This window comes from Pteronotus mesoamericanus, unplaced genomic scaffold, assembly GCF_021234165.1.
Source record: "Pteronotus mesoamericanus isolate MK-2021 breed Mesoamerican mustached bat unplaced genomic scaffold, CSHL_Meso_final contig_116, whole genome shotgun sequence".
NCBI classification, from domain to species: domain Eukaryota; kingdom Metazoa; phylum Chordata; class Mammalia; order Chiroptera; family Mormoopidae; genus Pteronotus; species Pteronotus mesoamericanus.
In genome coordinates this window covers 10,331,016-10,357,869 of record NW_026555027.1, presented here as the reverse complement: position 1 = coordinate 10,357,869, position 26,854 = coordinate 10,331,016, and the positions used below count along the sequence as shown (strand labels likewise).

The 26,854-nt window shown below is 57.1% G+C and overlaps 1 protein-coding gene across 5 annotated transcripts in view; it reads right to left on the bottom strand.

Annotated features, from left to right (window-relative positions):
* COL18A1 (collagen type XVIII alpha 1 chain) overlaps positions 1 to 26,854 on the bottom strand; it is a 78,950-nt gene that overhangs the window by 7,112 nt on the left and 44,984 nt on the right. For all 5 annotated transcript variants that reach the window (XM_054579188.1, XM_054579203.1, XM_054579174.1 and 2 more), the window contains 29 exons: positions 23,914 to 24,003; positions 22,920 to 22,979; positions 21,102 to 21,231; positions 17,832 to 17,908; positions 17,359 to 17,478; positions 16,952 to 16,978; positions 15,611 to 15,673; positions 15,419 to 15,505; positions 15,005 to 15,058; positions 14,706 to 14,864; positions 13,907 to 13,969; positions 12,895 to 12,921; positions 10,690 to 10,830; positions 9,991 to 10,089; positions 9,008 to 9,034; positions 8,460 to 8,495; positions 7,860 to 7,931; positions 7,484 to 7,519; positions 7,114 to 7,203; positions 6,528 to 6,557; positions 6,386 to 6,412; positions 6,053 to 6,115; positions 5,630 to 5,704; positions 4,687 to 4,713; positions 4,423 to 4,476; positions 3,991 to 4,062; positions 2,979 to 3,056; positions 2,381 to 2,423; positions 2,075 to 2,137 (listed from right to left, as the gene is read on the bottom strand). In XM_054579188.1, the coding sequence (XP_054435163.1) occupies positions 2,075 to 2,137; positions 2,381 to 2,423; positions 2,979 to 3,056; positions 3,991 to 4,062; positions 4,423 to 4,476; positions 4,687 to 4,713; positions 5,630 to 5,704; positions 6,053 to 6,115; positions 6,386 to 6,412; positions 6,528 to 6,557; positions 7,114 to 7,203; positions 7,484 to 7,519; positions 7,860 to 7,931; positions 8,460 to 8,495; positions 9,008 to 9,034; positions 9,991 to 10,089; positions 10,690 to 10,830; positions 12,895 to 12,921; positions 13,907 to 13,969; positions 14,706 to 14,864; positions 15,005 to 15,058; positions 15,419 to 15,505; positions 15,611 to 15,673; positions 16,952 to 16,978; positions 17,359 to 17,478; positions 17,832 to 17,908; positions 21,102 to 21,231; positions 22,920 to 22,979; positions 23,914 to 24,003 (1,990 nt within the window). The remainder of the gene's footprint in view (positions 1 to 2,074; positions 2,138 to 2,380; positions 2,424 to 2,978; positions 3,057 to 3,990; positions 4,063 to 4,422; positions 4,477 to 4,686; positions 4,714 to 5,629; positions 5,705 to 6,052; positions 6,116 to 6,385; positions 6,413 to 6,527; positions 6,558 to 7,113; positions 7,204 to 7,483; positions 7,520 to 7,859; positions 7,932 to 8,459; positions 8,496 to 9,007; positions 9,035 to 9,990; positions 10,090 to 10,689; positions 10,831 to 12,894; positions 12,922 to 13,906; positions 13,970 to 14,705; positions 14,865 to 15,004; positions 15,059 to 15,418; positions 15,506 to 15,610; positions 15,674 to 16,951; positions 16,979 to 17,358; positions 17,479 to 17,831; positions 17,909 to 21,101; positions 21,232 to 22,919; positions 22,980 to 23,913; positions 24,004 to 26,854) is intronic.

Below are 26,854 nucleotides of genomic sequence, written 5' to 3'. Positions count from 1 at the left end.
TCCCTGCCTCTCCGCCGGCCAGGCCCTGCACCCACAGCGATGGCCACAGACGTCCTGCCTGGGCTCCGGCTCCGGGGCCCCGCCACCCCACTGAGGATGGCAATGTCGGGTCCCGTGGACACTCCAGCGGCTGGCAGAGTCGCCCCTTTCCCAACATCGTGCTGCACCCCTCTCCTCTGCCATTCGCATGGGGGAGGGTGTTAGCATTATTAATCTTTTCAAAGAACTAACTCGCTGTTTTCACTTTCTTGATACTTCCTGATATACATACATTTTTTTCCATTCACTTCTGATGTTTTACAATTTTTCCCCCATTTATTTGCTTCAAGTTAAATTTGCTATTTTTTTCTAACTTCTTGAGCTGGAAGCTTAGAAATGTGTACAACTTAAACCTGCGATTTTGTAAATAGTTAACAAAACCCCGTCCCCTTCCAGGTGGGGAAGTAGCCTTGGGCTAACCTCCCCCCATGACCTTTCCCTTGGAAACCTGATAAAGCTGGAAGGTAGGATCACTGGGGAGACAGGAGCCCTGTTGTGCACACGACACTGATGCCTGGAAGGGCCGGGGTGACACTCCTGCCTGGTGGGGGTCCCGGCTCCGGGCTCTGCCCAAGGTGGCCCAGCTCACACACTGCCACCACCAGGATTCCTGCCCTGGGTCCTTCTCATCGAGCGGGGGTCCCGCTGATCCAGGGCCATGGCAGGGGGAGAGTGGGGTCTGCAAGTGGGCCTCAGGGCCCCCACCCCCTTCAGTGCCGGCGTCATTATCTGTCAGCTCTGGGGGTTGTGTAGCTTCTGTTTGTGGTTTCTCTGGCCCTGGGTACTTTTCCAGCTACAACTTTGGTGTAAATCACCTGCTTGCTTCCACTGTCATTAGAGGACAGACTGCATGATGTCACCTCCCCCCCCCACCCGCCCCGCCAACCTGCAGGCATGCTCTTGTCTGGCATGGTTCCCTGTGGCGGACAGGCTGTTTTCTGTGTTGGTGCCAGGACCTGGGGTCCAGGTCATCCTCTGCTCAGATTCTGCATCTCCTGACTGACCTGTCCTTCCTCTGCTGGTCTCATCACTTACTGAGAGCCGGGTTAACATTTCCTGTGAAGACCGGTTTTCATGTCTTTCTTTTTAGTTCTGCCGATTTTTGCTTTTTATATCTTGAAGCTATGTTGTTAGGTATAGACAGATTTGGACTTGCTGTATTTTCCTTTTGTCTGGTAGGTTCTCTTTAATTATTATGAATGTTTCTGGCAATGTTTCTGCCTTGAGACACGCTGGTCTGATTTCTCATGTGTGCACACACATGTGCTTTCATGTCTTTACATTCAGGGAGTGTCTCTTGTTACAGCGAAGTTTTGTTTTTATCCCACTTAGAATTCTGTGTTTTTATAGGAGTATTTAGCCTATTCACATTCAATGCTCTTAATGACAGAGTTGGGTTTGGATGAACTCTTTTGCTCCCTACTCTATTTGTTCTATCTGTTCTGTGCTCCTTTTCCTCTCCTTTCCTGCCATCTTTTAGATTAAGTTTTCTTTGTTGTTTTTCATTTCTGTTGGTTATAGCTGCACGTTCCTTTTCCACTCTTGGCTCATCCCTTAGGGATGGTCCACCCTTGGCACTTGGAGTCTTATGTGCATGAGGCCTTCACTGCTTCCTGGGCAGGGCTGGGCCTCAGAGCCTTGGACTCTGTTGCACTGTCATTGAATAGAGCCATGTGGTTCCACTGCCCTTCATCCCATGTCTCGGCAGCATCACTTCCTTCTCCCCTCAAGGCCCCTCACCACCTCCACTGGAGGTACCAGGTCTTCTCCAGGAGGCACACTGGGGCCCAGCCCTGCTCCTCAGCAGGCGGGATGACAGGACACCCTGCCTGGCCACTGCCTCGGCCCCGCTGTCCTTGCTGCCTCCAGGGCCCTAGCGGGGCCATGGGGCCCACCAGATGTCCCCAGCCCAGACCCAGCGTCGCAGGTCCTGTCAGGGCCCTGTGAGCCAGGAAGGGGCTTCCTTCCTCCTGGAGGGTGGAGCGAGTAGCCACAAGTCCAGCCCCTTAACCCGGGCCACCCAGGGCATTCTCACCTGGTGATCCGGGTGGGCCCACTTCTCCTTTGTCACCCTTTGGCCCAGAAGGCCCCTGGTGCCCTGGAGGGACAGAGACCCCAGTGCCCATTATCAAACGTGTGAGAAGAACATGTCCCCTAGAGCTGAATCTATACTGTGGACAACAAGTAGGCATCCACTGTGTCCACTCCCATCCACAGCTAGGTCCCCAGAAAATTCATGCCGCCTCAGAGCCAGGTGAGCAGGGAGCCCAAGTCCTGGAGCACCCAGCACCTCTGTGAAGCACTGCCCCTCCCCAGCTCTCCTGGCCCCAGGAGCCCTCACCTGGCAATCCCCGAGGTCCAACAGGGCCAGACTCCATGAACGCCTGCAGAGAATGGGCCAAAGTTGGCTTTTGAGGGAGATGCGCTGAAAACCAAAGCCACCACCCATCCAAGGGTCTCTGAGTCTAGAAGTCCCAGCACCCATTTTGAGGCTACATGGGCACGCTCCACCCCTCAGACACCCCTGAGACAGGGGTGCAGGGGGAGGACACAGGGTGTGGAATCGGGAGCTCTGGTCACGACATGAGGAATCCCTCGATGAGTTCATGTCACGCCTCTGGGCCTTGTGAAACAAGGGTGTCCACCCTCCAGGGACCGTGAGGCTCGGTGCACAGTGCCCAGCTCCAGAGAGCTCTCCCTGCCCCCACCTGCACTTCCCTGGCAGCTTGTGTCCTAATCGACTGTGGCCCCCAACGCAGGCGGCCCAGGTCCCCTTACCTAGCTCCTCTGAGAAGTGCCCCATCCCCGCTACACAGAGGCCATGGCTTGGGCTGCCCCTCCCTGGGATCGGAGGTGGAGGGTCAGTGACGGGAAGCGGGCAGCAACCAAGGACTCCGTCTAAGGACTGGGGTGGGGAGAGTGGGTGCTGGGCAACTTACGTTGCTGTCATAGACAGAGGTCCTGGGAAGGCCTGGGGGCCCCGGGGGCCCTGGAGGCCCGGGGGGGCCAGGCGGACACTGTGTGGGGGAAACAGAAAGCTCTGGTCAGTCATGTTCACACAAGGCCATCAACCCCGGCAGCATTTCGGCAAATCACAGCAGCCACGCCCCAAGTCTGAGTGTGGCCAAGGAGGGCGGCATTGGGGGCAGAACCAGAGGTGGGACGCACCCAACCAGGGGCATCTGCACAGCCCTTCCACGTCTGCCTTTAAAACTCAACAGTGTGAAAAGGATTCAAGAGCCTCTCTTGCTTATTGATAAATGCGACCTATTGTTCCATCTCTGCATCAGAACCCTGCAAAACGTTGCCTTGTGTTCCTGATTTTTCACAATAGCCCAGTTTTAGTCCACAAAAGGGAAGGAAGCCTCCATGAAGAACCAGCAGCGAAGTATCAGAAGAGCAGACTGCTTGAAACACTGAGCACAGGACCACTGCCCCCGCCAGGCTGGGCTGCTCACAGGGGTTTGGGGCGGGGACCAGGCAGGGGTGGCAGGGCCCTGGGCTGAGGTTCAGGGTGGGGAGAGGCCATCCATGACTGGGGCTGGGCCTCTAGGAGAGAACGCAGGAGAGGGGCAGGCGGGGCACTGGGTGCTGGGTGTGTTAGAAGCATGCCCGAATCTCAGGTAGAAATGGCTACAAATGCCTTAACAGGCTGACAATACTGAAATAAAACCCTTGTCTCAAAAGATGACAGAGTTACTGCAAGTTATAACATGACATTGAGTGAAGAGAACCCCGCGGCTCAGAACCCACGCCAACCTGGATACCCTTCCAAAAGAAGTTGTCTCTTCCTGGTGGGCTGGGGCTGTGTGTGTGAGCACATGTGTGCAGTCCATGTATGTGTAGGTGCATGAGGTCTGCGCATCAGAGGACCAGCACAGAGCAGGGACCAAGGCTGTCCTGGCCAGGCCATCCCAGCTGTGCCCGGTCCGCCCCTTCCAGGACACTCACCCTTGTACCAATTCCAATGGCGTCTCCCGGCTCCCCTTTCTCCCCTTTGAATCCATTCATCCCAGGACGACCCTAGGGAGAGTGGAAGGGGGAACTGCTGGGGGTGTTGACCAAGGCCGCGGCCTCAGCCACCATCTCAGTCCCCACCAGGGCAGACCCAGGCCACCTCCAGCCTCACACCACCCCAGCCCTCAGGGCCTGGGGGGCTGGGGCCCAGCAGCTCCCATCCCCACCCAGGACCTCCTTGGGGTGCGAGCAGGGCCAGGACTCCCCGCCAGTGTCCCTAAGAAAGCTGTGTTCAGGCAGGGGCCACCCTGTGGGGAGGACAGTGGGAAGGATGGCAGTCCACTCTCCTTGAGGCCCACAGCCCCCGGGGGCCTGCGGCGCTCCCTGCCTGCTCCCATCACACAGCAAGGGAGCCTCAATCCTTACCGGTCGTCCAGGGAAGCCAATCTCTCCCTTGTGCCCGGGCCGCCCATACGGACCCTGTGAAGCGGGGGGGTGGGGGGAGCCACGTTTCAGGTGAGAAGAGACTGACCCTGCTGCGGCCTCCCGCCAACACTGGTCCTGAGCTTTGAACGTGAAGCTGGGGTATAAACTCTGGCCACTCATGCTGCTCAGTAGCCAGGTGGTGACAAGTGCTTTTCAGAGGGCAGCACATGCATGTGTATGTCGGGGAAGCGTGGGCCTACTCACCGGGGGTCCTCGGACGCCGGGCTCCCCCTGAACAGAAACCAGAAGCACTGTCAGGTGGCTGCGGGCAATCTCCCCCCACCCCAGGTACCCTTCAGGGGGTCCCTGTGCCCATCTGGATGCCCTCCGGGCAGCCCTGAAGCACTAACAACCAGAGGAAGGAAGGAAACAGCAACAGAGTGAAGGTGCTGAAGTGGAATCTTGATCCCAGGGTTCATGGATGGGGTGCACCCTGGGGGCCCTGAAGCCTGAGGGGCCGCCCTGCAGTGTCCTGGTTAGAGTCACCACGGCCCTGACCTCAGGTATGATGCCAGGTGAGGCTAGTAGAGTTTTCTCTGGGCCTGGGCTCCAAGATCCTGTGGCCCATCCCCAACAACCCTGGGGGCTTCCGGGCTCCTCCCCAGGACCCACCCAAGAGCCTGTGTAGAGGGTCACCTGCTGGGGTCAGGGGTCCCAGGACACAGGCTCCTCCAGGAGCACACTCCTGACCCCAGCCATGCTCTGCCCCCTCCTGAGGAAGGAGGGCCAGGGCCTCCGCCCCAGCCACAGGGGCAGCCAGACGGCAGGATGGGACAGCTCCCACTGGGCAATGCTGGGGGCTGTTTCCTGCAGGAGAGCCCAGAGTCATGGCCCTGAATGCCCCGAGCCCCTGTGTAGGGCTGGCTCAGGCAACAGGGACAGCATATGACCAAGGGCCAGCTGGGCTGCAGCCCATCTGAGCATGCAGGCTTGGGGGCCTTGAGGACCCTCCCAACGTGATTGTGAAAGAGGAAGAGACAGGGAAGGGCAAGGGGGCCCGGGCTGCGGAATGTTCTGGAACCCTGCTCAGGACTCTTGTGCATGGCCAGGTGCCGGACAACCCCCCACCCATGCTGGCTCCACGGGCCTGGGAAACCATGGTCCCAAAGCTCGTACAAGAGGCGAAAAGGATGGCCCCTTGTCTCACCTTGGCTCCTTTCTGGGCCAGGGCCAGAGCTCTGCCGTCAGGGCTGAAGACTGTGCCCGGCTCCCCCTTCTCGCCCTAGAACACCAAGCAGCGCAGTCAGGGAGGCCAACTCCAGGAGACAGGGCCCCGCGCACCCACCGCAGCAAAGACGCGACCTGGCGTCCACGCCAGCACCCCAGAACAGGCGCATGTGTGCAGGCCTGCCCTTCTGGGGGCTGTGTGGTTGGGCATCTTGGTGGGTCCTCCATGGGTCCCAGTGAAGTGGCTGAGAGGAGAGTCCATGTCAGAATCTGTCACAGGCTTTGGGTGGGCCGAGGGGGCTCCCAGATCCCCTCGCAGAGAGTGATCGCCAGAGTGAACTGGGACTGCCCCTCAGGGTCACAAAGAGGGTCATCCCTGAGCAGATGGCACCAAGCCCCTCACCTTGGCTCCCGGGGGGCCCTGCTGGCCTCTGGAGCCCACGTCTCCCTTCGGCCCGGCTGGTCCCTGCAGGAAGATGGAGGAATGAGGGGTTGTTCTAGTGACCCAGTCCCCGCGATGGCTGCCCAGGATGCGCCTACCCTGTGGTCCTGACCAGTGACAGGCAGAGAAAGGCTTGTTCCACCCTGCCTGAGATCCCCGTGCCGGACCCTGGGGGCTTCCGTTAAGGGGTCAGAAGGTTCCTCAGCCTCGCAGGCGCCCACCCAGCACTGGGCTCCCTCACAATGTGGAAACCTTGCTCCCCGCTAGGGCAGGGATGAGGCTGAGGCTACTTACAGGGAGGCCCGCGTACCCCGGCTGGCCCTGTGGGAGAGAGCAACAGGTCACTTGGGGGAGGTGGCGGTGGCGGCGGGTGGGGGGGGGGGGCACTGACTGGTACCGCGCAGCCAGACCACAGTCCAGACAGAATGGCACGTACCTTGACTCCATGGGCCACGGCCACTGCTCTCTGTCACCAAGGCGGCAGAAAGACAAAAACCACAAAAAGAAAAGGAAACTGTGTTTACAATTATAATTCTACTCTCATTTTATCACCATCACCAAGACCAACAGAACAACACCAGAAAATAAACATAGGACAAAATTTTGCTTTCATTAGTCCTTCCGGCTTGTGCCTCAAAGTCCCTCAGGTGAGAAGTGAAGTCGCTCCTGGGAGGCTGCCTACTGAACTGTAGGGCCATCTGTGGCCCTGGGCCAGGGGACCAGTGCCCCTACCTCCCCTTGCTGTGCTCCGGGGACCAGAGGAGACACCTCAGCATCTGGAAGAGTTGCCACTTGGACAAATGGGATCTGCTGCCAACAGGTGTCCCATTTGACGCTGTGTGCTTTGCTTTGACAGTGAGAAACCCCGCAGAACCAACAGGCTGGAAACCTCTATGTCTTTGGGGGTTACCCACATTGGATTCAGAGCATAGCCCCTGGCAATTGGGAGTCAACCCTGCACTGGCTATAATCAGCACCAGGGGTCCAGGCAGAACATGTGCCCACCCATGCAATGTCCTTACGTCCTGCTCCGACATATAGATGACAGGCCCCGGGGGTCCGGGGGGCCCTGGGGGGCCTGGCTGCCCCACTCCATCCTTCCCGGAGTCACCCTGGAAGAAGAAGCCCATGTCCATTGTTTGGGTTGCTTGTAGGGGAAGAATCGTTACAGAAGCTCTGATTGGGACTTACCAAGGACTTGGGAGGGGTTACCAGGGCCCACAGGATATGAGGAGGTGCCCCAAGAGCCCTCCATCCCAGCCCAAGAGCCCACAGACTTGAGGGTCTTCATCCCAAGTCTCTGAGACCACGTGAGGAGGAGAGCAGCCCACCAAGGCAGCACGCACTCACCCACCCACCTGTGCACCCAAGTTCCTGCCTCTCCCCACTTACTTTCTCTCCTTGGGTCCCTTTTTCTCCTTTTGGTCCCTGCAGAGGCCGGACAAAAACATTTCATCATCAACAGAGCACAAGATCCTCCCCGTTCTCAGGACACCCCGGGCTGCTGAGACACGCTTTGAACGGAAACATGTAGAGTTCTCCGTTCACTGACCACACAGACTGGGGGTGGGGTTACGAGCCAGGCAGCCATAGGAAATCCCTGGAGCAGCCTGGACTCGAGTCGATCCATGGAGTGGGGCCTCCGGGCCATTTAGTGTCCAGAGAATTAAGTCAGGGGACCTCCTGAAAGACACACTAGGGTGCCAGCTCTCACCTTCAGGGTGTCATCCTACCTCCCCCAACCCGGTAGCCCTGGGAAGTCACCTACCTGGGCTCCGTCCATGCCATCTCTGCCGGGGAGGCCAGGAAACCCGGGGGGGCCATCTGCACCAACATCTCCCTGCAAAGGGCATGAGGAGAGGGCTGTACATCAGACACAGCCCAGCGAGCCCGTGTTGGGGAGGTGGCAGGCTGGGGCTCAAACCCAAGAACGAGTCAGCCTTCTCAAAGCCTTTAGGGGGCAAGGAGGGAAGGAGGGGGCTGGAGGCCAGGGGCTGGGGGAGGGTCAGAGGACTTGTGTGACTCCCATGATTTCTGGGGCAGAGCCAGGAGGAAGCTGAGCCAGGAAGACGCAGAAAAACCTGGGGAGATGGGGTGGGGAATGCCCGCAGGGTGAGCACCCTTGGGACAAGTAGGTCTTAAATTCAAAGGAATAAAGTCAGGGCTGAGATGGTCCAAGGACAAAGCAGGGGAGAGTGGAGCAATGACGCTTTGCTGGGGTGGCCCCATGTAGGCTCACCCCTGTTGCTGATGCTCCCCCGGGACTGGGCAATGGGCCAATGGGGCACAGCCAAGACGAGGCTTCTGGCCTCAGCCTGAGGACCCCTCCCTGCTCGCTGATTTCCTGGACCCGAGAAAAGGTTCTTACCTTGGTCCCTGGTGACCCAGGTTTGCCAGGATCTCCCTGAAGTGAATGAAGGGGCTCAGTGAGTGCAGTGTGGGGCTGGTGCAAACCCGCAGCGGTGGCCACCGTCCCCAGAGAAAAGCAGGGAAGAGCTCCTCAGGTGGCCTTCCACACTGATCCCACACTGGGCCCCCTGTGCCCTAGAACTCATGTAGGGAAAGCAGGGGCACAGAGTGGCCCGAGGCGAGGATCCCTGCTGGAGGTTCCTCCTGCCCTCACTCCCCATGGAGATGGCAGGGTGGGTAGCCCAAGATTAGACCCCAGGGTCCCTGGGGTACCATCTGCTGTCCCAGAGACTGTAGGGGTTCCTTCCGGAAGCCCCTCTTTTCCCTCAAGTCAGCATACACTTCAGATACCATGGATCTCAGGTCACTTGGCTTTAGAAAGATGAGCCAGACCCTCCCGCCCAATGTTGTCCGCACATTTCACGTGATGGACGGGGGTGTGAGCAGTAACTCACTCTTGGCTGGGGGGAGTCGGGCAGAGCACCCGCTGACTATACGTGCACTGACCTTGACTCCAGGCTTGCCGGGCTGTCCCTGTGGGGGTGGAGGGGGAAGAGGCCCTTAGAGCCTGGCCCTGCTGGGAGAGCTTCTCTCTCCCACAGGAAAACATAAGCCCCTCCCAGAGCAGCGACGCCTGGAGCCCCAGACAGGACACACACCGGCTGCAGTGGTTGTGCCCATCCCCAAGCCTGCCCCGCCTGGGTGGTCAGCTGCGATCACCCCAACACAGATACACTTGTCTTTCCTTTAACTAAACACAGATGCATTTGAACAGATGGAATGAGGTCACCTGGCTCGTTTAGGCTTGCTGTGACCTCCAAGGGTCTCCATCACCTTACCTCTGAGGCCTGAAATAGTCCCACCAACCCCTCCAGAGGGCAAGGGGCATCAAAGTTGTGTATTTGGGCGTGGAACCCTGAAAGAGGGGACCTGCGCCCCCAGATCTCGCTGTTTATGGCCACAGGATCCTCGCCACCTTTGTGTCACAGCCAACAGTTTTTGTCACCTCTTGGCTCACACCTCACCTGAGGCTAGGGCAGCTAACTGCTACTGACAAGAGCTGAGGTGCCTAACACATGAAGGAAAGGTGCTGAGCTGAGATGGTATGGGCATCCTAGCGGACTACGGACTTAGTTTGGTCCAAGTGGAAATTCTTGTTGATGCTGCTTAGAATGGAAACCTCGTCCGGGCACTTCCTCTAGCAAGCTGAGACTTTCAAGGCACCAAAGAGAACTCAGGGGCTGAGGTTTCCCAGAAGGATGAAGCTTTTGGGGCTCACTCCACCCCCACATTCATTCATTTCGGCCACCAGGGGCATTTTCCATGTCGGGGAGCCTCCAGGGTGGATGGCGCCCTGGACTCACGTGGCCCCACTGGCTCTGCAGCACTGCCCCCGGTCCCTGCTTAGGGCCTGTCCCAGGGACTCCCCTGCCCCAGGCGCCTCCACCCGCCCCGCTCCAGGGCTGACCAAACCCACTTGCAGGCAGTACCTGCAGCCCTTCAGCGCCTCGGCCTGTCAGCCAGAAGGGTCCGCCAGAGCCTTCCGTGTCATCCTGGATTCTGGGTCCCCCAGAGCCTTCCATGTCATCCTGCAGAGCACATGACCTGGGGCTGCATCTCTTCTTATAGAAAGAAACCCTCCCCGAGGCCAGCAATTGGCCCAAGGCAGAGATCTGGTCACGGCTGAGAAGGGCAGGCTCTAAGGGCTCAGTCACCAGGCACCGGCCAGCCTTGACCCTCAAATAAGAAGTGTCAGTCTAGGGGGAGGGACCTGCTGGGTGGGCACCCTCAGCCTCTCAAGTTAAGGTCATTTACTCTTGTTCTGAGCATGTGCTGGGGGCCTGGCTGTGGGATGGTGTTCATTTCTACTGTTGTCTCTCTGGACCAGCGCTTTGGCATCACTCACAGGACACAGTCCCCGAGCAGTGACCGCTGGTGGACGTGTGCACCTGTTCCTTCCCACTGCCCATGGCTCTGCCATAAGGCACTGTCCAGGCAGTGATGTGACTCAGGAGACGCCCCCACACTCACTGTGTGCCAAGGCCAACCAGCACATCCTGCTGAGCCCACCCAGCCACACATGTCTCCCACGTGGGGACTCCACCACGGGGCAGTCAGTGTGGGATCTCAAGATGAGCTGTGGGGCTCAGACCCGGCTTTTGGGGGGACCAGGAGCAGCTCATACTCACAAACCCTGCAGGAAGTCCTGGTCCTGGGGGCCCAGGGGGCCCAGGAGGCCCAGGGGGCCCTGGTGGTCCTACTGGTCCAGGGGGTCCAGCCAAGCCATTCTGCCCAGGAGCACCAATGGGACCAGGGTCTCCCTTGCTTCCCTGCACAGGTGGAGAGAGAATGCCATCACTCTTGGCCATCAGGGTGGGTGTCAGCTGAACCCTGAGGCAGCCACTGTGTCCCCAACACACCTACATTTCCTTACATAGCTTTTTACAAATCTGCAAACCACAGGGAAAAGTTAACACTCCAGCAAAGCAAGCAAACCTGATCGCACCCCTTCTTCTGAATTTACTAGAGGATTTTTATCAACTTAAAAATGTAACAACTGAGCAAGAACCAGACACACACGCCTGAGACGTTTGTTCCCAGGGAGCAAGATGGTCATGGTTTGGGGTGCGCCATGCACAGAGCACGCTGCGCTTGCGGGGCTGGTGTGGATGGGGAAGGAGAACCAGGAGGCATTGTGGCCAGTGAGTGGGGAGGATGCTGCTGGAAGGAGCCAGGAGGAGGCAGGGGGGCGTAGAGTGAGTCGGGGAGGCTTGGGAGCCCCTCGCCACTGCAGAGATTGGGGTCAGGGGGACACAAGGCATAGCCACAGGGAGCAAGACTCAGGAGTCAGGTAAAATGTGGGGTTCCAGTCTCAGATGGAGACCTGCTGCTTGGAGCTTGAGGATCCCAAGAGCCAGGCAGAAGCCCGGCGCAGGGAAGCAGGGACACTGGGACCCAGACAGGGAGGCCCTCATGCTGAGTCCGTGCCTGGGCACAGCCCCACCCCCTATAACCACCTAACCCGAGCCTCAGTTTCCTCATCTGTAAATGGAGATGACCAGATTTTGAACAGATCATGAAAGACACCAAGCCCACTGGCCCACAGCAAGGGCACGAGTGTGACCACTGCCCCGTGAGGGCAGCATGTCCACCTTTCTACAGCCTGGGCAAGCTGGCCACAGCCTCTCTTCCCAGGGGCCGCCTGAAAGCCCTGTGCTTCAACCTGAGCCAGTTCCGCTCCCTCCAGAGGCCCCTCCACCCCTCCAGTGAGCGGGGGTTCCCTCGCCGCTTGCTCTGCAGGTACCCCAGGGGCCAGGGCCAGACCCCAGCCCTCACCTGCTGCTCTGCCACCCAGCCCTCACCCATGTTTCATCACCAACTCCTGGGGGGGGTGGGGCCCTGTCCTGTTACATCTTAGCTTTGCTCACTGATTTTAACAGGTATGTACCATTTTTTATTTTTTACCACCCACTTTATCCAAGAGCTAATTTTATTAGAACCTTCCATTTTAGTTTCTTGATTTTAATCTTAGTGCTTTTCATTTTTTTATATTTAAAAATCTCATCTTATCTTTGAAATCTTTATCTGGTTTCATCTTCCCCGCCCCTACCCGCCCCCCCCCCCGCCACCAGTTTCCTACGTGGATTTTAATTACATTGTAGAGATCTAGAATTCTCATTCATATTACCTGAGATTTTTTAAAAAGTCTGAGTTCTTATCTGAATATCTGACTGTGGTGTTCAGTCACTTCCACGCGCTGGAATCTGGGTGCATGCTCGAATTGTATCTTACTTTTGTCCCAGCGATAATCCCATGACACAGTTTCCTCACTCACCCCTGGGCCTGTACTCATGTGTGGACACATGTTTATACACATTTGTCTACTCTGAGCTCATCTCTTCCTTAGGCTCCTCCCAACTGGTTCCAATGCCGCTGTCACCCTCCTCCTCACGTCCCCTACAGGTTTCCTAGTGGACCCCATGCCTGGAGCTTTGCCACCTCCAGGCGGTTTCTTTGGGTATCGCTCCTTGGATGTGCTGGGGAAGTTTCCAATTAGGCCCACCCTGTCCAGCCCGAAGATGGACTGGATCCTCGTGGAGACCCAGTGACCAGCTGTGGGTGGGGGGATGTAACAGCGAGGCCCCGCGTCCAGGTGGCCTCCCCTTGTGTGAGAGCATCCGAGCCCCACTCTGGATCTCAAAGGGCAAACGTGATGCCCGCTGCCTGGGCAATTCCTGGCAGGGTGGACACAGCCTCGCTCATTGGCCAGACCCCATAATCAGCACCAAGGACAGCTCACTTGCTCCCAGCCTGCCTGCCCACCCCTGTGCCCTCGCTGGGGCAGGGACTACTTCCTCCCAGCAGTCAATCCAGATCCAGAAGTGTGTCTGTACCTTAGGTCCTGGGGTGCCCGCTTTGCCCTGCAGGAAAGAGAATGATTACTATAAAAACAAACGAATGGGCAGCCAGCAAGAGAAAAGCACGCAGGGTTTCTTCACTCATTTATTCGGCCCAGAAGGTCACTGTTTTCCCATTTAGGCTGACTTATCGTTTCTGATTTTGCTCTCTCCTGGACCTGGGATCTGGGATCCCTGAGTGCTGCTCCCAGAAAACGTGTGTCTAAGACTCTAAGTGCCCCTCTGGGCTCTGGCATACTTTTGGCTGTTCCTGCCATTGCCCCAGTTTCAGGAAGGGGACAGAGCCTCCAGGGGACACTCAGTCTTGGGGGCCCAGAACTGCCCCTGCTGTTGAGAGCACGCCCCCACCACACTGTGTGCCGACTGGCGAACGCCCCACGACGATCCTTCTAGTTCATTTGGCCAAAGCAATGAGCTCTGAGAGGGGTTCCCTTAAAATGCATCCCCTTGACTGAGCCAAAATCAGCCCAGTGCTCACGGAAGGTGCCAAATGGAAATGTCTCCAAATGGCTGCAGGTTGGCACCCCTGCCATTCATTCACTGAAAACCGGGAGGAAAACATGGCCCCCGTTAGAGGTTAGTGCAGCCTCAAAAAAAGTGTCCATTATCGATGCAACCAAAATTGAAACTTGAAATGAAAACATCCAAATCAAATAAAGCATCAATATTCTTCAAAAAACATGAGCCCAGCTGTCATAAAGAAACAGTGATAATGAGTCCTGAATTTCCACACGAGCCCCAGCTGGCGGTGGCTCTAAGCGACCTGTGGGAAGCCCGAGGCCCCGGCTGTGGCACCGTGATGGCGGTGGTGACGATGGCTGCCTGCTGGGGTAAAGCCCCCCACAACCTCGGGTGCTGCCACCCTTGTGGCATTTCTCCTCCATGAGGCCATCAGAGACAAACCCCACATCCCAGGTTTGGTCGCCCCGTGGCCACGCTCTGTGGCTCTAGGTCACGTCCACCCTGGGCACCTGGAGAAGTGACTTACGAGGCTGCCTTTCTGGCCAGACTCCCCGGGTCGCCCATCTTTCCCTGGAGTACCTGGAGGTCCCTGCGGGAGAGGAAGCAGAGTGTGGGGCCAGAGGGAACTCGAGCTGAGAAAGTGGTGAGTTGGCACATGATCTGGGTGTCCACAGGCTCCTTGAGAATCAAGGCCACGCCAGAATCCTAGGGCTCCCAGGAGACCCTCCCCACCCCGCCCACAGCAACACAGGTCAGATAGCTCCTGCGGCTCTGCTCGGTTTTTAAACTTTTTTTTTTTTTCAGTTGCTGACCAAACTGAGGAACAGCAAACCCGTGATGAGGGGGCTGCCTCACCCACGATGCTGGGGCTAACACTCACTCAGGTGGGACAGTGTGTCATCAATAGGATGTCTTCACATCTTGGTCAATTACATGTCCAGAGCACATTATCAAGTGGAAACCAGGCTATGTGCACCTGGTTCCTGTGACCTGATTGCAATAGTGACATCTGTGGGCAACACCGGGCCACTGCGTCCCGAGTGCAGGGAGCAGGGGAGTCGCCGGGCTCTGAGTTGGCCAAACATGGGCTCCTCTCAGCACTCGGTCTTGGGCAGAGGGGCTCACGCTGATCCCAGGAGAGTCACTCCCGGAGACGGCCACTGTGAGGTCAGCTGACCACTGAAGGACCAAGAGGTGAATGGCATCGCATGCGGTCACCCACTGGGCCAGTGTCCAGACAGGACAAGGCCCGCACGCTTGGTGTCTTCCCCATTCCCAGACAACCCTGATGGGGATAAGAGCAGTGGAGGGCAGGCAGGTCTTACCGGGGGACCGGGGAGCCCGGGGTGTCCATCCTGCCCAGGCACACCAGGAAGGCCGGCGGGTCCTGGGATGACCGAGCTGTTCACCCCGAAGCGGCCTGGCTCTCCGGGCAGGCCTGGGACACCAGGGGGCCCTGGGGGGCCAGGGAGACCTCTCGGGCCCTGGACACAGAAAAACACAGAACTATAATGCACAGCACACCTGCCAAGAGGCAGACCCTCCCCTACCTGATCTGCCCCCGCACCCCGACGGTTCACTGGTGCATGAAGATAGTGGGGCAGCAGCCACCCGGCTCACTCACTCGAAGGCTCTCCAGGTCACCGCTGAACCCGGACCCTTCCATGTCAATGAAGGTCTGAGAGAAAAAAACCCAGGCACCCATCACCTGGAGCCCAGTGCCATCCACCCAGCCCCGGCCCTGCCTGCAGTCAGCAGGCAGGCCTGCCCGGCCCTGAATTATGCTGTCCCCTAAGCACTGCCCCATGCCACCACCAAGTCAGGACATGCACAATGAAGCAAAGAGGGAGTGAACAGGGGATCCCCACCGAATGAAAGAAGCCTGAAGGGAAGGCTGCCTGAGGCCCAGAACCGCCCAGAGGGCTCCTGCTCTACCCACAGCACGGCCCTGGCCTCGCAGGCAGGAGCTGCCTCCCCTGGGCCAGGTAGGAAAAGTGGGCGGAGCCCCATAGCGGAAGAGGCTGCAGGTGGGACTCACCAGCTTGTCGTGTCTGAAGGAAGGTCCTGGTGGCCCTGGAGGCCCTCGGGGTCCTGGGGGTCCTCTTAGCCCAACCCCAGGATCCCCCTGGGAACAGAAGATGCTACATCATACCAGAGAGCACAGTCCCACTGTGCATCAGAGGTCCAGATGGCAATGCAGCCTGCGCAGTCTCAGCCAGGTTAGACTCACCTTCTCACCCTTGGGGCCCATGTCTCCTGGGGTTCCCGGGAAGCCCTGTGGCCCAATGTCACCCTGAAAGACAGGCAGGCAGCTCAGTCAGGGAGAAGCTCTCTCTGTCCCATCACCATCTGAGCCACCAGATATGCAGCTATGTGGCTGTGTGCCCTGAATGTCCGCTCCCCTGCAGAGCAGAGGAGCAGCAGAGAGAGCTGACCCTGAGTTGGGACCGGAGGTGGATACCTTGGACTCCCGAGGCGCTGTGCATGACCCCATCTTACAGTTAGTGCTTGGGAGAAACTGCACAGAGCTGACTGTAACATCCCGTGGACATCCTTGCTAGAGAGCAGCGCAGGTGCATGCTCTATGCATGCTCCCCAGGTAAGAGAACAAGAGGTCCTCATGGCCTAAACCATCCTCAAGGAGTCTGAATGTCCACGTGTGCTTGGAAGACCGTGCAGGGTTAGTCAGACTAGAAACTATGCGATGCTGATGCACTCTGTTAGAGCGAGCTTGTTAACTGAATCCTGAATCACGCACAAACGCGCGTGCTCGCATGCACACACCTCCCCCCCCCCCCCCCCCGCAAAGGACGAATAGGAATGGTCCCTGCTCTGCGGAAGCACCCACTGCCACGGGTTAGTTACTTTCCTCACACCCCTTATCAGTCTTGTGGCAAAGTTTTGTCGTCAGTTGTGAAATGAAAAGGTTAATTAGGGATCATTCAGGCATCAACATGAAATACCCGCTCTTGTTTGGAACATTAACTTGAATGTTTTGTGTCCAGGGTTTGTTGTATGGCCCTCCCTCTTGCCTATTACTGTTCGCTGGTCTGTTGCTTCCCAAAGCTTTATTTGTGACCTTGTTGTATCATTTTATCACATTTCTTGGAGGCAGTATATGTTGATTTTTAAAAGTCCAAACTAAGCGTTTTAAAACGAAAACTCTAGCATCTGTTGAGACCACAGACGAGTCTGCACTAACGCGTGCAAATGCGTCTTCTGCTCTGCGTCTTGTGCTGCCTCCCAACCAAGGGCAGCCTTCTGCTTCTCTGCGATGCATTTTTTTTCCTTGAAGAATTGGAAGCTGTACTTTCCCCCCTCCCCCCAACCCCAGCAGTTAGCCAAACGTCTTAATACACATGCATAACTTTATATTTTTCAACCAACAGTTAGACTTGTCTTTTTTTAGATTTATATTTTCTTAACAAAGTTAAGTTGCATTTTCCAAATGGCTCCATTTTAAAATCTCTTCACTATGTTGAGCTTAAAGAGTGTCACAGAATAGAAAGCCCTGAGGGTCTTACACAAACATCAAAGATAATATCTGGCCCTGAAAGAAAAGCAAACTTACGGGTTTTCCATCTTCCCCAGGGTCGCCCTGGAACATGCAGAAGAAATGGTTAGTGTTGGACTCATGGGTTCCTGGCCGCATCCCGTCTGACATGGAATTGGCCCCAGACCCCATGCCCTCCAGAGACCTGACCCCCGCGGGAAGGTGGCCTGTGTGGAGGTGAAGAACCTTCCAGCCAACACCTGACTGCCGTTGTCCGTGGTGGCCTGGCCTCAGCTGACTGCCCACAGGCTCCCCGACGCCCTCCAGCTCTCCCACAGGGAGGGGGCAGCCAACGCAGTGCATACCATCCTGGGGTCCCCAGGGTTCCCACAGTCCAGCTGCTCTGCCACATCAGCTGCACCCTTTCCTTTCCCCCTCCTGTCCGAACCCCTACTGGGCTGGACCAAGGGGAAATGTGTACTCACCGGCTCCCCATCCCTTCCAGGGGCACCATCCTTCCCTGGTGGCCCTGGGGTTCCAGGGGGTCCCTGCGGCCCAGGAATAGCCCGTGCACTGGGGCTCTGCACTGCTGAGCCCGAGAGACCCTGGGGAGAGAAGGCACAGGCTGGGGGGCCCACACACCCCCTTACCTGCCCACCCACCACCACACTCCTATGCCCTGGGCTGGGCTCTGTACACACAGGGGACACGAGTGGACATGCCCAGGGCTCAGCCTGGTGACACTGACATGAACAGAGGTCTGTCCAGTTGTCCCCCATCACTGCCCACATGTTCCCCATGCTCAGGCCAGAGCCCCCAGCCATGCCCACCTCATACCAGGCACAGGGACACAGAGGAACGGGGTGGGCCCAGGGCTTGGCCGGGTCACCAGTGAGCGAACCAGAGGCACTGACTGCTCTGGAGCCTCCATGGTTCTGAGTCAGGGACGGGGCCTCACCTCCTCCAGGACGTCCTCAAGGCTCTGGACACCCTCGTTCCAAGTGGTGACTGTATTTGAGCCAGGACGGGTATGAGCTGCGGAGTGGAGGTGGGGGACAGAGGTCAGACCCCTGAATAGCAGCCCAGCCTCTGCTCTCGGCCCACGCTCCCCTCCAGGGCTGCCCACCCACTAAGCACACACTCCAGCTCTCTCTCACACATACGTTCACACACACACACACACACACACACACTCCACTTCTCTGTCTGAGTCACTGGCGGGTCCCCTGCATTACCATGACCCTTGCCACTTTGCATGCCACGTCTCCCAAGAACGAATACATTTTCTGACAACCTGGAAGTCACATTTGGAAAACCCAGCCTTGTCACATGCAGACCTGACACACAGCCCGATTCAGGTCCCCCCCCCGACCCCCTGCCCATGCATGTCCTATGTGGCTTCCTTTCGGGGAATGGTGACAATGGGGGAGCCAGGGCCCCATAAGGGATCCTGCCTAGGGGCCAGCTCTGGTCAAACCAGTCCCCCGCCGTGAGCCACGCATGTCCCCAGAGCGGCGCAAGCACCACCACACAGAGAAGGGCAGGGCCCATGCCACTACAGTGCTTGTGTGTGGCCCTGTCCTCCATCGCCCCCGCTCTCTGCTTTTCCCATCTGTCAATTTCCTCATTGGGTGCAGGGTGGGCACCTCCCTCTCTGTGCTTGACACATAATTTGTGGGTCAACTTTGAGGCTGTTCCCCAAAATCTTTCAATCACTCCAGCATCACTGAGTCAATTAGAAGACACAGGACTCATGCTATGTGAGATGTCACGTGCACTGGGTGACTTGCAGAGACCCTGTCCTCTGAGGGAAGTTCAGAGGCATGCCTGACCCTGGCTGGGGTTTGACTGGTGCTCTGGGGACAACACAGCAGCAGAACTTGGGGACTGGAAGGGATTTGAGCCCCTTCAGCCCAGTGTGGATCAGATGACTCCCAAAGGAGCTCGCACTGTCCAGTGTCACCTGTGTACACAGCTCTGGGGGACTCCTGTACTGTTTCCAGCAGAAAGTGAAGCTGTGTCCGTGTGTGGGCATCTGTGATCACCCCAAAGGGGGGGCCAACCACCCCCCACCCTTTGCTTTGCTCAGAGCCCTGCCTTTTGCAGCAGCCCAGGTAGATGATGCCCAAGCAGCCCTGAGCCTCCCCTCTGCTTCCCCCCTCAACCCTGCCACAGGGCCCACTGAGAGTCACAAGTCAGCCACAGGAGGGCAGCCCAGCCTCTCCTCTGATGGTGTGGGGCAGAACCTCAAAGGACGTATTCTAAGAATCAGCATGATTTAAGGCAAAGGTAAAACCCCTGCCTCTGCAAACATTAAAACAGAAAAGACAACACTAAGAGAAGAAGAGAAAGTGAAGCGCTCGTGCAGAGAGACGGCTTATGGCTCTGGGTCAGGAGACTCAGTCCTCTTGGGAATTCCAAGCCCCTCCTCCAACAATGATTGACCGATTCACTGGGGTTTCAACAAAAACCCCAGCAGGTTTGCAGAAATTGACAAACTGAGTCTAAAATTCATAAGAAAATGCAAAGGACACAGAACAGCAAAGCAGGTCTGTCAAAGATGGGCAGATCTGGAGGATGCAGAGATCTGACCTCCAGCCTCAGCATGAGGCCACAGAAACAATGGGCAGTGTGTCTCATCACAACAGACAGATCCACGGGCCTGAGCAGAGGCAGGGACAGACCAACACAGACAGACGGCTGGTTTTCAACAAAGCAACTCCAAGGAAACTCAGTGGGAGGAAAGACAGGCTTTTTGATGAATGGAGCTGGAAAAACTGGACACACGTAAGCAAAAAACTAAAGAACTCAGATCCACACTTTATGCCTAGACAGCCCCTGGCCTGCGAGCCCAGGCCACACAGCACTGCGAGGCGGCGGCTGGGCTGCTTTGAGGTCCAGGTGAGCGTGTGTCCCTCGCTCAGAGCTCTGAGGGGCCAGACACGTCGCCCACCTTGTCCGTCCTGGCTGGGCCCTTGGGAGGCACGTCCCTGACAAATGCCACGGCACCACGTCCTTAGCCCACCGAGGGGAGACCGTGAACAGCAGGACCCCGGAGGACCGGCAGTCAGCTCTCGCTCCTTCGTTCTTTTCTAATTTGGCTGCGCTGAATGCGTATTATTATGTCAGTAACTTAAAAAGCAGTCAATTTTTTTCTAAATAAAACATGTCTATATAATTTTCTAAAACCATGACATAAGAGTAAAGAGAGAACTAACTCCACAGACATCCCCTGGAGGCCCCTGCCCCCCGACAACTCTTCCAGGCACTGCTGCGAAGGGACTTGGCAGATGTAATGGGCAGGTTACCAACTAGCTGACTTTAACAAAGGGAGGTTATTCTGGTAATTCCGGGTACAACCCGATCATCACCCAAGGCCCCAAAACAGAAGAGGAAGACAGGGAGAGGGTCCCGAGGAGGAGCGGAGGAATGTGGGCGACCTCTGGAACCCAAGAGCAGCCCCTGGCCCACAACAGTGAGGAACGTGGACCCTTAATCCTACAGCTGCAGTGAACCGACCCTCTCCTGGGCCTCCGGCAGGGAAGTGGCCCTGCCCGCCCTGCCTTCCGCTCCCAGCTCTGAGTAGGGCTCCTACCTGCAGAGCCGAGAGGCGAGACAGAGGGAGGCTGTAAGCAGCTAAATTTGCGGCAGTTTGTTCCAAGGCGGCAGCGGACTAAGGCTCGCTTCATTTCCCCTGCATCCCAGATGCCCCGGCCCTGCCTCAGCAGGTCCATGTCTGTGCACTCTCTAGGCCAGTGCACCTCCAGGGCCACCAGGGGAAGTCCCCAACCCCAAATGCTGACAACAGGGTGGGCCCATTTCACAAATGTTCGGGGCAGAGGTGCCTCTGCCCTCCCAACCTTCTCTCATGTCCTCCCAGCGAGCCACCGGCCCCCAGGCTGAGCAGGGGCACGTCGCTCTGGTAGCACACTCACGATGGTCCCAAAAATTCCCCCAGAAATAAGGAAACAAGAAACAAACCCTGGGAAAGAGACGTATGTGGCCTAAGCACTGCTCTGTTCTGACTTCCCACAGTCGATCCCAAATATAACAGGGTAGTGAGGGGGCTGGGCAGGTGCCCCCCAGGTCCCATTGTGGGGCTTGTGTCTGTGAAGGACAGGAGCCCCTCCCTCACCTGGTGTCTCTCTCTCTCTCTCTCTCTCTCTCTCTCTCTCTCACACACACACACACACACACACACACACACACCCACCCACAAGAGCTTTACCTTCTAATAAAGGCACAGTGGTTCGTTCCTCAGTTTCTTCTGTTCTGGAATCTTTTGAGAGGTTGCCTCCGGCCAAGGGAGGAGAAGTGACCGGCGGAGCCTCAGGGAGGCTGGGTTTTAGGGACACGCCCTGGCAAGGCAAGGGTGGGAAAAAGGGGCTGTCATTCAGCAAACTCGGGCACCCTGAGAATGCTCATGTTGGCAAACATCAGGTTCAGATTTATTTGGTTTGTAAAATAAGATCTTTCTAGACTTTAAGAAAGATGAGAAGAAGCCACTGGGACTTCATCTCAGGCAGGAAGACGTTCAGGGCCCTCCAGGGCTGTTTTCTTCTGAACAGCCTGTGGGGTGGGGTCCCCTCGAGTGGCAGCCCCACCTGGACAGCCAATAAGCCACCAAACTCCTCACGCCCACCAGCCTCCCCCATGTGAGGGAAGGAGGAGAGCCCACTCCCCGGGCCCAGGGCCCAGGGTGGCCCCTTGGTGACCCTCTGGAGCCCTGGCTCTTTCCTGTGGTCCCAACAGAGAAGGGCAAGTAGTCAACACCGTCACAGATGCCTCAGGCAGAGGGAGCTCTGGTGGTTCACTGCACACACTGGGTATGGCAGTAACATGTCCTTGGCGAAGGCCCTGACCAGGCACTCCACGGCTAGGTGACAGCCACCGCCCCCACCCGGAGGGTATGAGGCCGCTCTTCTCTGAAAACCGGTCTTCCCTGTTCCCAAGGCACCATGGAGCTGAGGACATGGGCGCAAGTGGATGTCCAAATATGCAGGCGAAATACTTTCTGCAGCTGGCCACCCCGCATTTGGCACATGCTCCCTGGGGGCACTGTGTGTGGGAGCCACAGTTATTCTGTGAGTCTTGTCTAAGGGCTGCCCCCACCGCCAGGTGGGCGAGCAGCAGCCAGAGCCGGACACCAGGCCTTCCCCTGCAGCTGGGAGACCCCCCACCAGGATCAGGCTCGTCCGCCCCATAGAGGCTTCCACCCAATTCCTCTGACAGTCAGAAGCCAAGCTCATCAGTGGCCTGCTAGCACGTTCCTGACCTGGGGGCCTGGCCAGGGACAGGATACAGGCTCAGGGTGAAACTGTCTAAATAGGGACCCCATCTGTTTGTCTTTGACCCTCCAGGCTACTAAGGGAGGCTGCCAAGATGTGGCATTCTGCCAAGACGTGGCATTTCAAGCCTTGGTTCTGGCACAGCTCAGACACTACGGCTTTGTGGGGTCTCTGCATCCCCAATGGCTGGTGGGCATCCCGGGCACCCCAGGTAGAGACAGGAGCCTGGTGGGTGAAAATGCACATTTTCAAATGCCCCATGTCTGTGAGGGGGAGGTTTAGAGCTCAAGGAACACACAAGCCGCCTGACTCCTGAGGGTCCCCATGCCCCACGGGGGAGAGGTGCCAACTGTCCACTCAGGCAGCTCAGCACTCGGCCCGTCACTCTGTGGGCGACTGCCCAAGCCCTGGGAGAAGACACCGTAAGAGAGACAGTGGAGAGGCGGGGCCCAGCCCCTCTGATGTCCCTGAGACACGTTCTCTCCCGCAGGCGCAGGTGGTGTGAGCTGGGAAACTCATTGAGTTGACCTCGGGCTGCCCTGCCTGGCTTTCCCTTCCTCCAACCCACAGACCCTCCAGTCCCTAAGTGCCCTACCAGCTAATGGGGGGAGGCACAATCAGAATGTCAAGGTCACCTCAGGGACCCAAGGAATGTGCAGAATTAGAAAAATGGTGTCAGGCATCCCCGAGAGACGAGAGGGAGAAGAGCCCAGGCCAGGATGAGCGGGGCCCTGGGCAGAGACTCGGCTGCTACTCACCTCTTCCTTCCGGAGAAGCTCCCGGCTCTCCTCCAGCCCACTTCCGAAGTCTCCTGACGCCTGAAGGGTTCACAGGAAACGAGGAAGAAGCTGGTGACTGAAGCTCCAGCACCGGCAGTGCCTTGGGAGCAAACCAGGGCAGGTCCCGCCTGGCCCGCACCCATCCCAGGCCAGGGCAGGAGGGAGAAGGCAGAAAGAATGGGGAGCGCTTTTCGCGGCCGCCAAGATGGAACCGGCCCTCCTGGGAGCACTGTCAGCGGGTCCTCAGCGAGGCACGTCTGGTCGGAACAATTAGAACGACCCCCTGGGAATCAATTTGACTCCTGGCCATACAGAGAACCGTAAAGAAACATGTTCCTTTCTCTCCACTTGTCATCCTATTCCTGGGTTGCTGTTCTGGGAAAAGGCCCAGGGGACAAAAGCCCTGCAGAGGCTTATCAGCATACAGGCCACACAGTGGACACAGCGCAGAACAGAAAGCAGCTCAGGGGACATGACTAGACGACCTCCCTCTGTTCACAGCCGTGTCTGCCGGGGCCAGGTTTTGTGATCAGGAGCCTCCCTCAGGACATGGCTGTCCTCCTGTGTGTCCACACCCAAGAACAGGGGGGATTTGCCTCTTCAGGTCCCATGTGATTGTGTGCACACACTCACTCTCACTTACACACACACACAAAAATGCGCGCGCGCGCGCGCGCACACACACACTTTTGCCCTGCTGACTGCGATCCACTGTGTCACCCACTGGCGGTCCTGCAGACAGCTTGCACCCAGCATTCACTTTATATTCTGTGTGTTCTGAATGGAGAATTCCAGGGAAGGGGAGGCTCTTTTTTATGCTATATGGCAACTGAAAACGTTACCAGGTTCCTGGTACCCAAAATGGCATCTTTCAGAGAGACCTTTTAAGTCTCATCATTTTGGGGTTCCCGGGGGAAGGCCAGGCCCCACTGACTTGAGCTCTTCTTCCTCAGGGTGGGGGAGGGAGACTCACCCCATCGTCATCGTCATCACCGTCGTCCTCCAAGCAGTGCGTGGGGCTCACCTGGGGGTCCCTGCGCACCCTCAGCTCCGCAATCCTCCCCTAAACGCAAGCGGAGAGAAATGTCACTGGCAGTTCTGAGGCAGGTGGCAGAGGCACAGAGAGACCCTGACTCACGGAGCCTGGCGCTGGCCAAGGTCAGGATTTCAGCGGGTGACATAAGCCCATGATGAAAGGGGCCCCTGCCCTGGGCCAGGCCAGGGCTGCTCCTGGTCAAACTCTAGACGTAGCAGGAAACAGCGTTGGATTAACTGGATGAAATCTCGGTCTGACTCTCTTTGCCATGTCATCTTTTTATAAATCAAGTGAGAAGCCAAGGGCAACAGCCCACAGTGCGCGGAGTGTGCTGGGGTTCTCTGTGCACAGGGGCTGCTCAGCGCAGAGTCAACTTCATCCATTCAGTCACTCACCCTCCCCAGCCCTCTCCACACATGCGCACCCACGTGCTCAGTCCTGCACTGGGCACCAAGACACAGCACTGGACAGGGGCCTGCCAGCTCGGGTCTTAGCGTGGAAAAGAGGGACAGGACAGCAAGTCAAAGATGAGGAGTGTCACTGAAAGTGGTACCCCCAAGGGACAGGAGGCAGATGGCACTGCAAGTGGGGGCAATGTCCTGGACTGTGAGGGCAGAGGGTCCACTCTGTGGAGAGGACAGGACACCCACCCCAACAAGAGGCCCTAAACCTGAGGCAGGGAGCAGGGGACAGTTGCCAGCTTTAGCACAGCACATGATTACAAGGACCTCAACCATGGCTGCAATGGGGCCTTCTCTGCAAGGCCCCATGACCCCCGAAGGGTAAGGATGCGGGGGTGGTGCAGGATCTGAATCTCTGCTGACTTCTCTAAGCCAAGCACACAAAGCTGGGGAACCAGGGCCTCCCAATGCCCACGGGGCGGCTCCCAATGCCCACGGGGCACCCGCAAGCCCAGGAGGACCCTGAGCCTTTAACATGTGATGTCTCCGGGACACAGAACAAGCAAGCTCTGCTATACACTGTGATTTATGACTTTGATGCCACTTTCTAAAGGTTCCTCACCAGGAAATTATGAGTGTTCTCTTCTCGTATTTTCTGTTTTCTACTTAACATCTTAATCCACTGGGATTAACTTCAGTGTATTGTTTTCCTAAAGAAAGACAATGTTTCATCAATTCTAAGGTGCACATTTTAACTACTCATCAATAGAAAGATGTAGGTCAGAGGTCAAAGAACACTTTCTGAAAAGGGCCAATTGATCAGTATGTCCAGGCCTTTGTAGAAAGGGCTAGGTTGTACCAGGGAATTGAGCAGGACGATATCTAAAAGATGGAGTGTGGCTGTCCAGCCAACCTTTAGGGACACTGACATTTTTTATTTCATAAAATTTTCACATGTCACAAATACTCTTCTGTTTTACTAACCATGTAAGCATGGGGAGCCTTGCTAGTCTACAGGCTGTATGAGAACAGCTGGCGGGGGGGCGTGTCCGAGGGCCATGTGCTAACTCTGGCCTAGGTCATTCTGTTTATTCCTCCAAATGCCCTTTGGACTCCCTTTATCAGCTGACCCTTGATCTCAGGACCTTCTTATTCCACCAACAAGGAACATGTGACCACGAGTCACCAAACACCCAGTGGAGCCTTTGTCTAGAACTCATCTTTCAAGGCTCAGTCCAGGCCTCCTCCTCTAGGAAGCACCCCTGGACTCCCTTCCCAGAAGGGTTAGCCTCTCTAGAGGCCAGTTCTACCTGACTCCATGCTTCCCTCTCCACCGCTCACTGCTGACGGTGAGGCCTGTGGGGCAGTGTCCCATCTCCCTGTGTGTGTGCATGGGTGGACTTGTGTACATGCCTGTGTGCAGACATGTGCGGTGCGGGTATGTTCATGGCTTTGCGTGCATGCATGTGCATGTGGGCACAGGTGTAGGGGAGACACACACACAGGTGTTCTCCACCATCCAGGCTCCAGGGGGCCATCACCCAGAGAAAGCACAGGTCATTCTGGACTTAAAAATGCAAGGGTCAGCCTCTGGGGTCAGGTCAGGGGTCAGCAACAGCACCATGTTCGAAGTGCAAACTCTTGGCACTACAGCCCTGCTTGAAAGAGGAATAGGGAGACCCCAGGTGACAGTCACCAGGATTGAGAACTCCCAGGGATGGCAGGAGGGGCCAGATGTTAAAATTCTGCAGTGCCCCTTGGCGGCTCTTTGTGTGTGGGGGTTGGGCAACGGCGCTTCTGGCAGGTAGGGGGTCAGGGTGCTGGTTCCCCCTATGACCATCCACACGCTGACCCTGCCTGCGAGGCTCTGAGCTTCCAATAGACCAGCCGCGCCGCAGGCCTGAATAGAGAAGGCAGACAAGCTCAGATCCTGGCCGTCTGCCTGGGGCTGGCACTTTCCCAAGGACACAGTTACTTGCGGAAGAAAGACATCACTAGTGCAAAAGGCACGAGACCCACTGCAAATACTGAACAGATTTAGAGCTAGAAGTTATGAAATCCAGGCATTTCATTAATAAAGCCCATGTGAAATATGTCCTGCCACTGCTATGTCACAGGCTGCATGTCTTAAAGTTGTGTGTAGGTGATCAGGGTCCTACACTGTGAAAGCATGTCACCGAAGTCGCTGGTGTTGGGGCTGCCTCCCTAGGACCCCCGGATTCTCTGGGCGTGACCCCTAACCCACCCCTGCCTGGAAGGGCATGTCCTAGCCAGGCAGTGGGGCTGGATAAGCCTATACGAGGGGGACACAGCACTCCCAGGCCTGCTTCATCCCCACTCCTGGCCCCGCCTCCCTACTTTGGCCTGGTCCCTTGTCACCTATTTCAACTGGAGCTGTGACTGGGCCATGCCCCACCAACCCATTTTCTTGTACCTCAGACCATCTTGCTGGCATCCCGCCAGGCTCCTCGACTGGC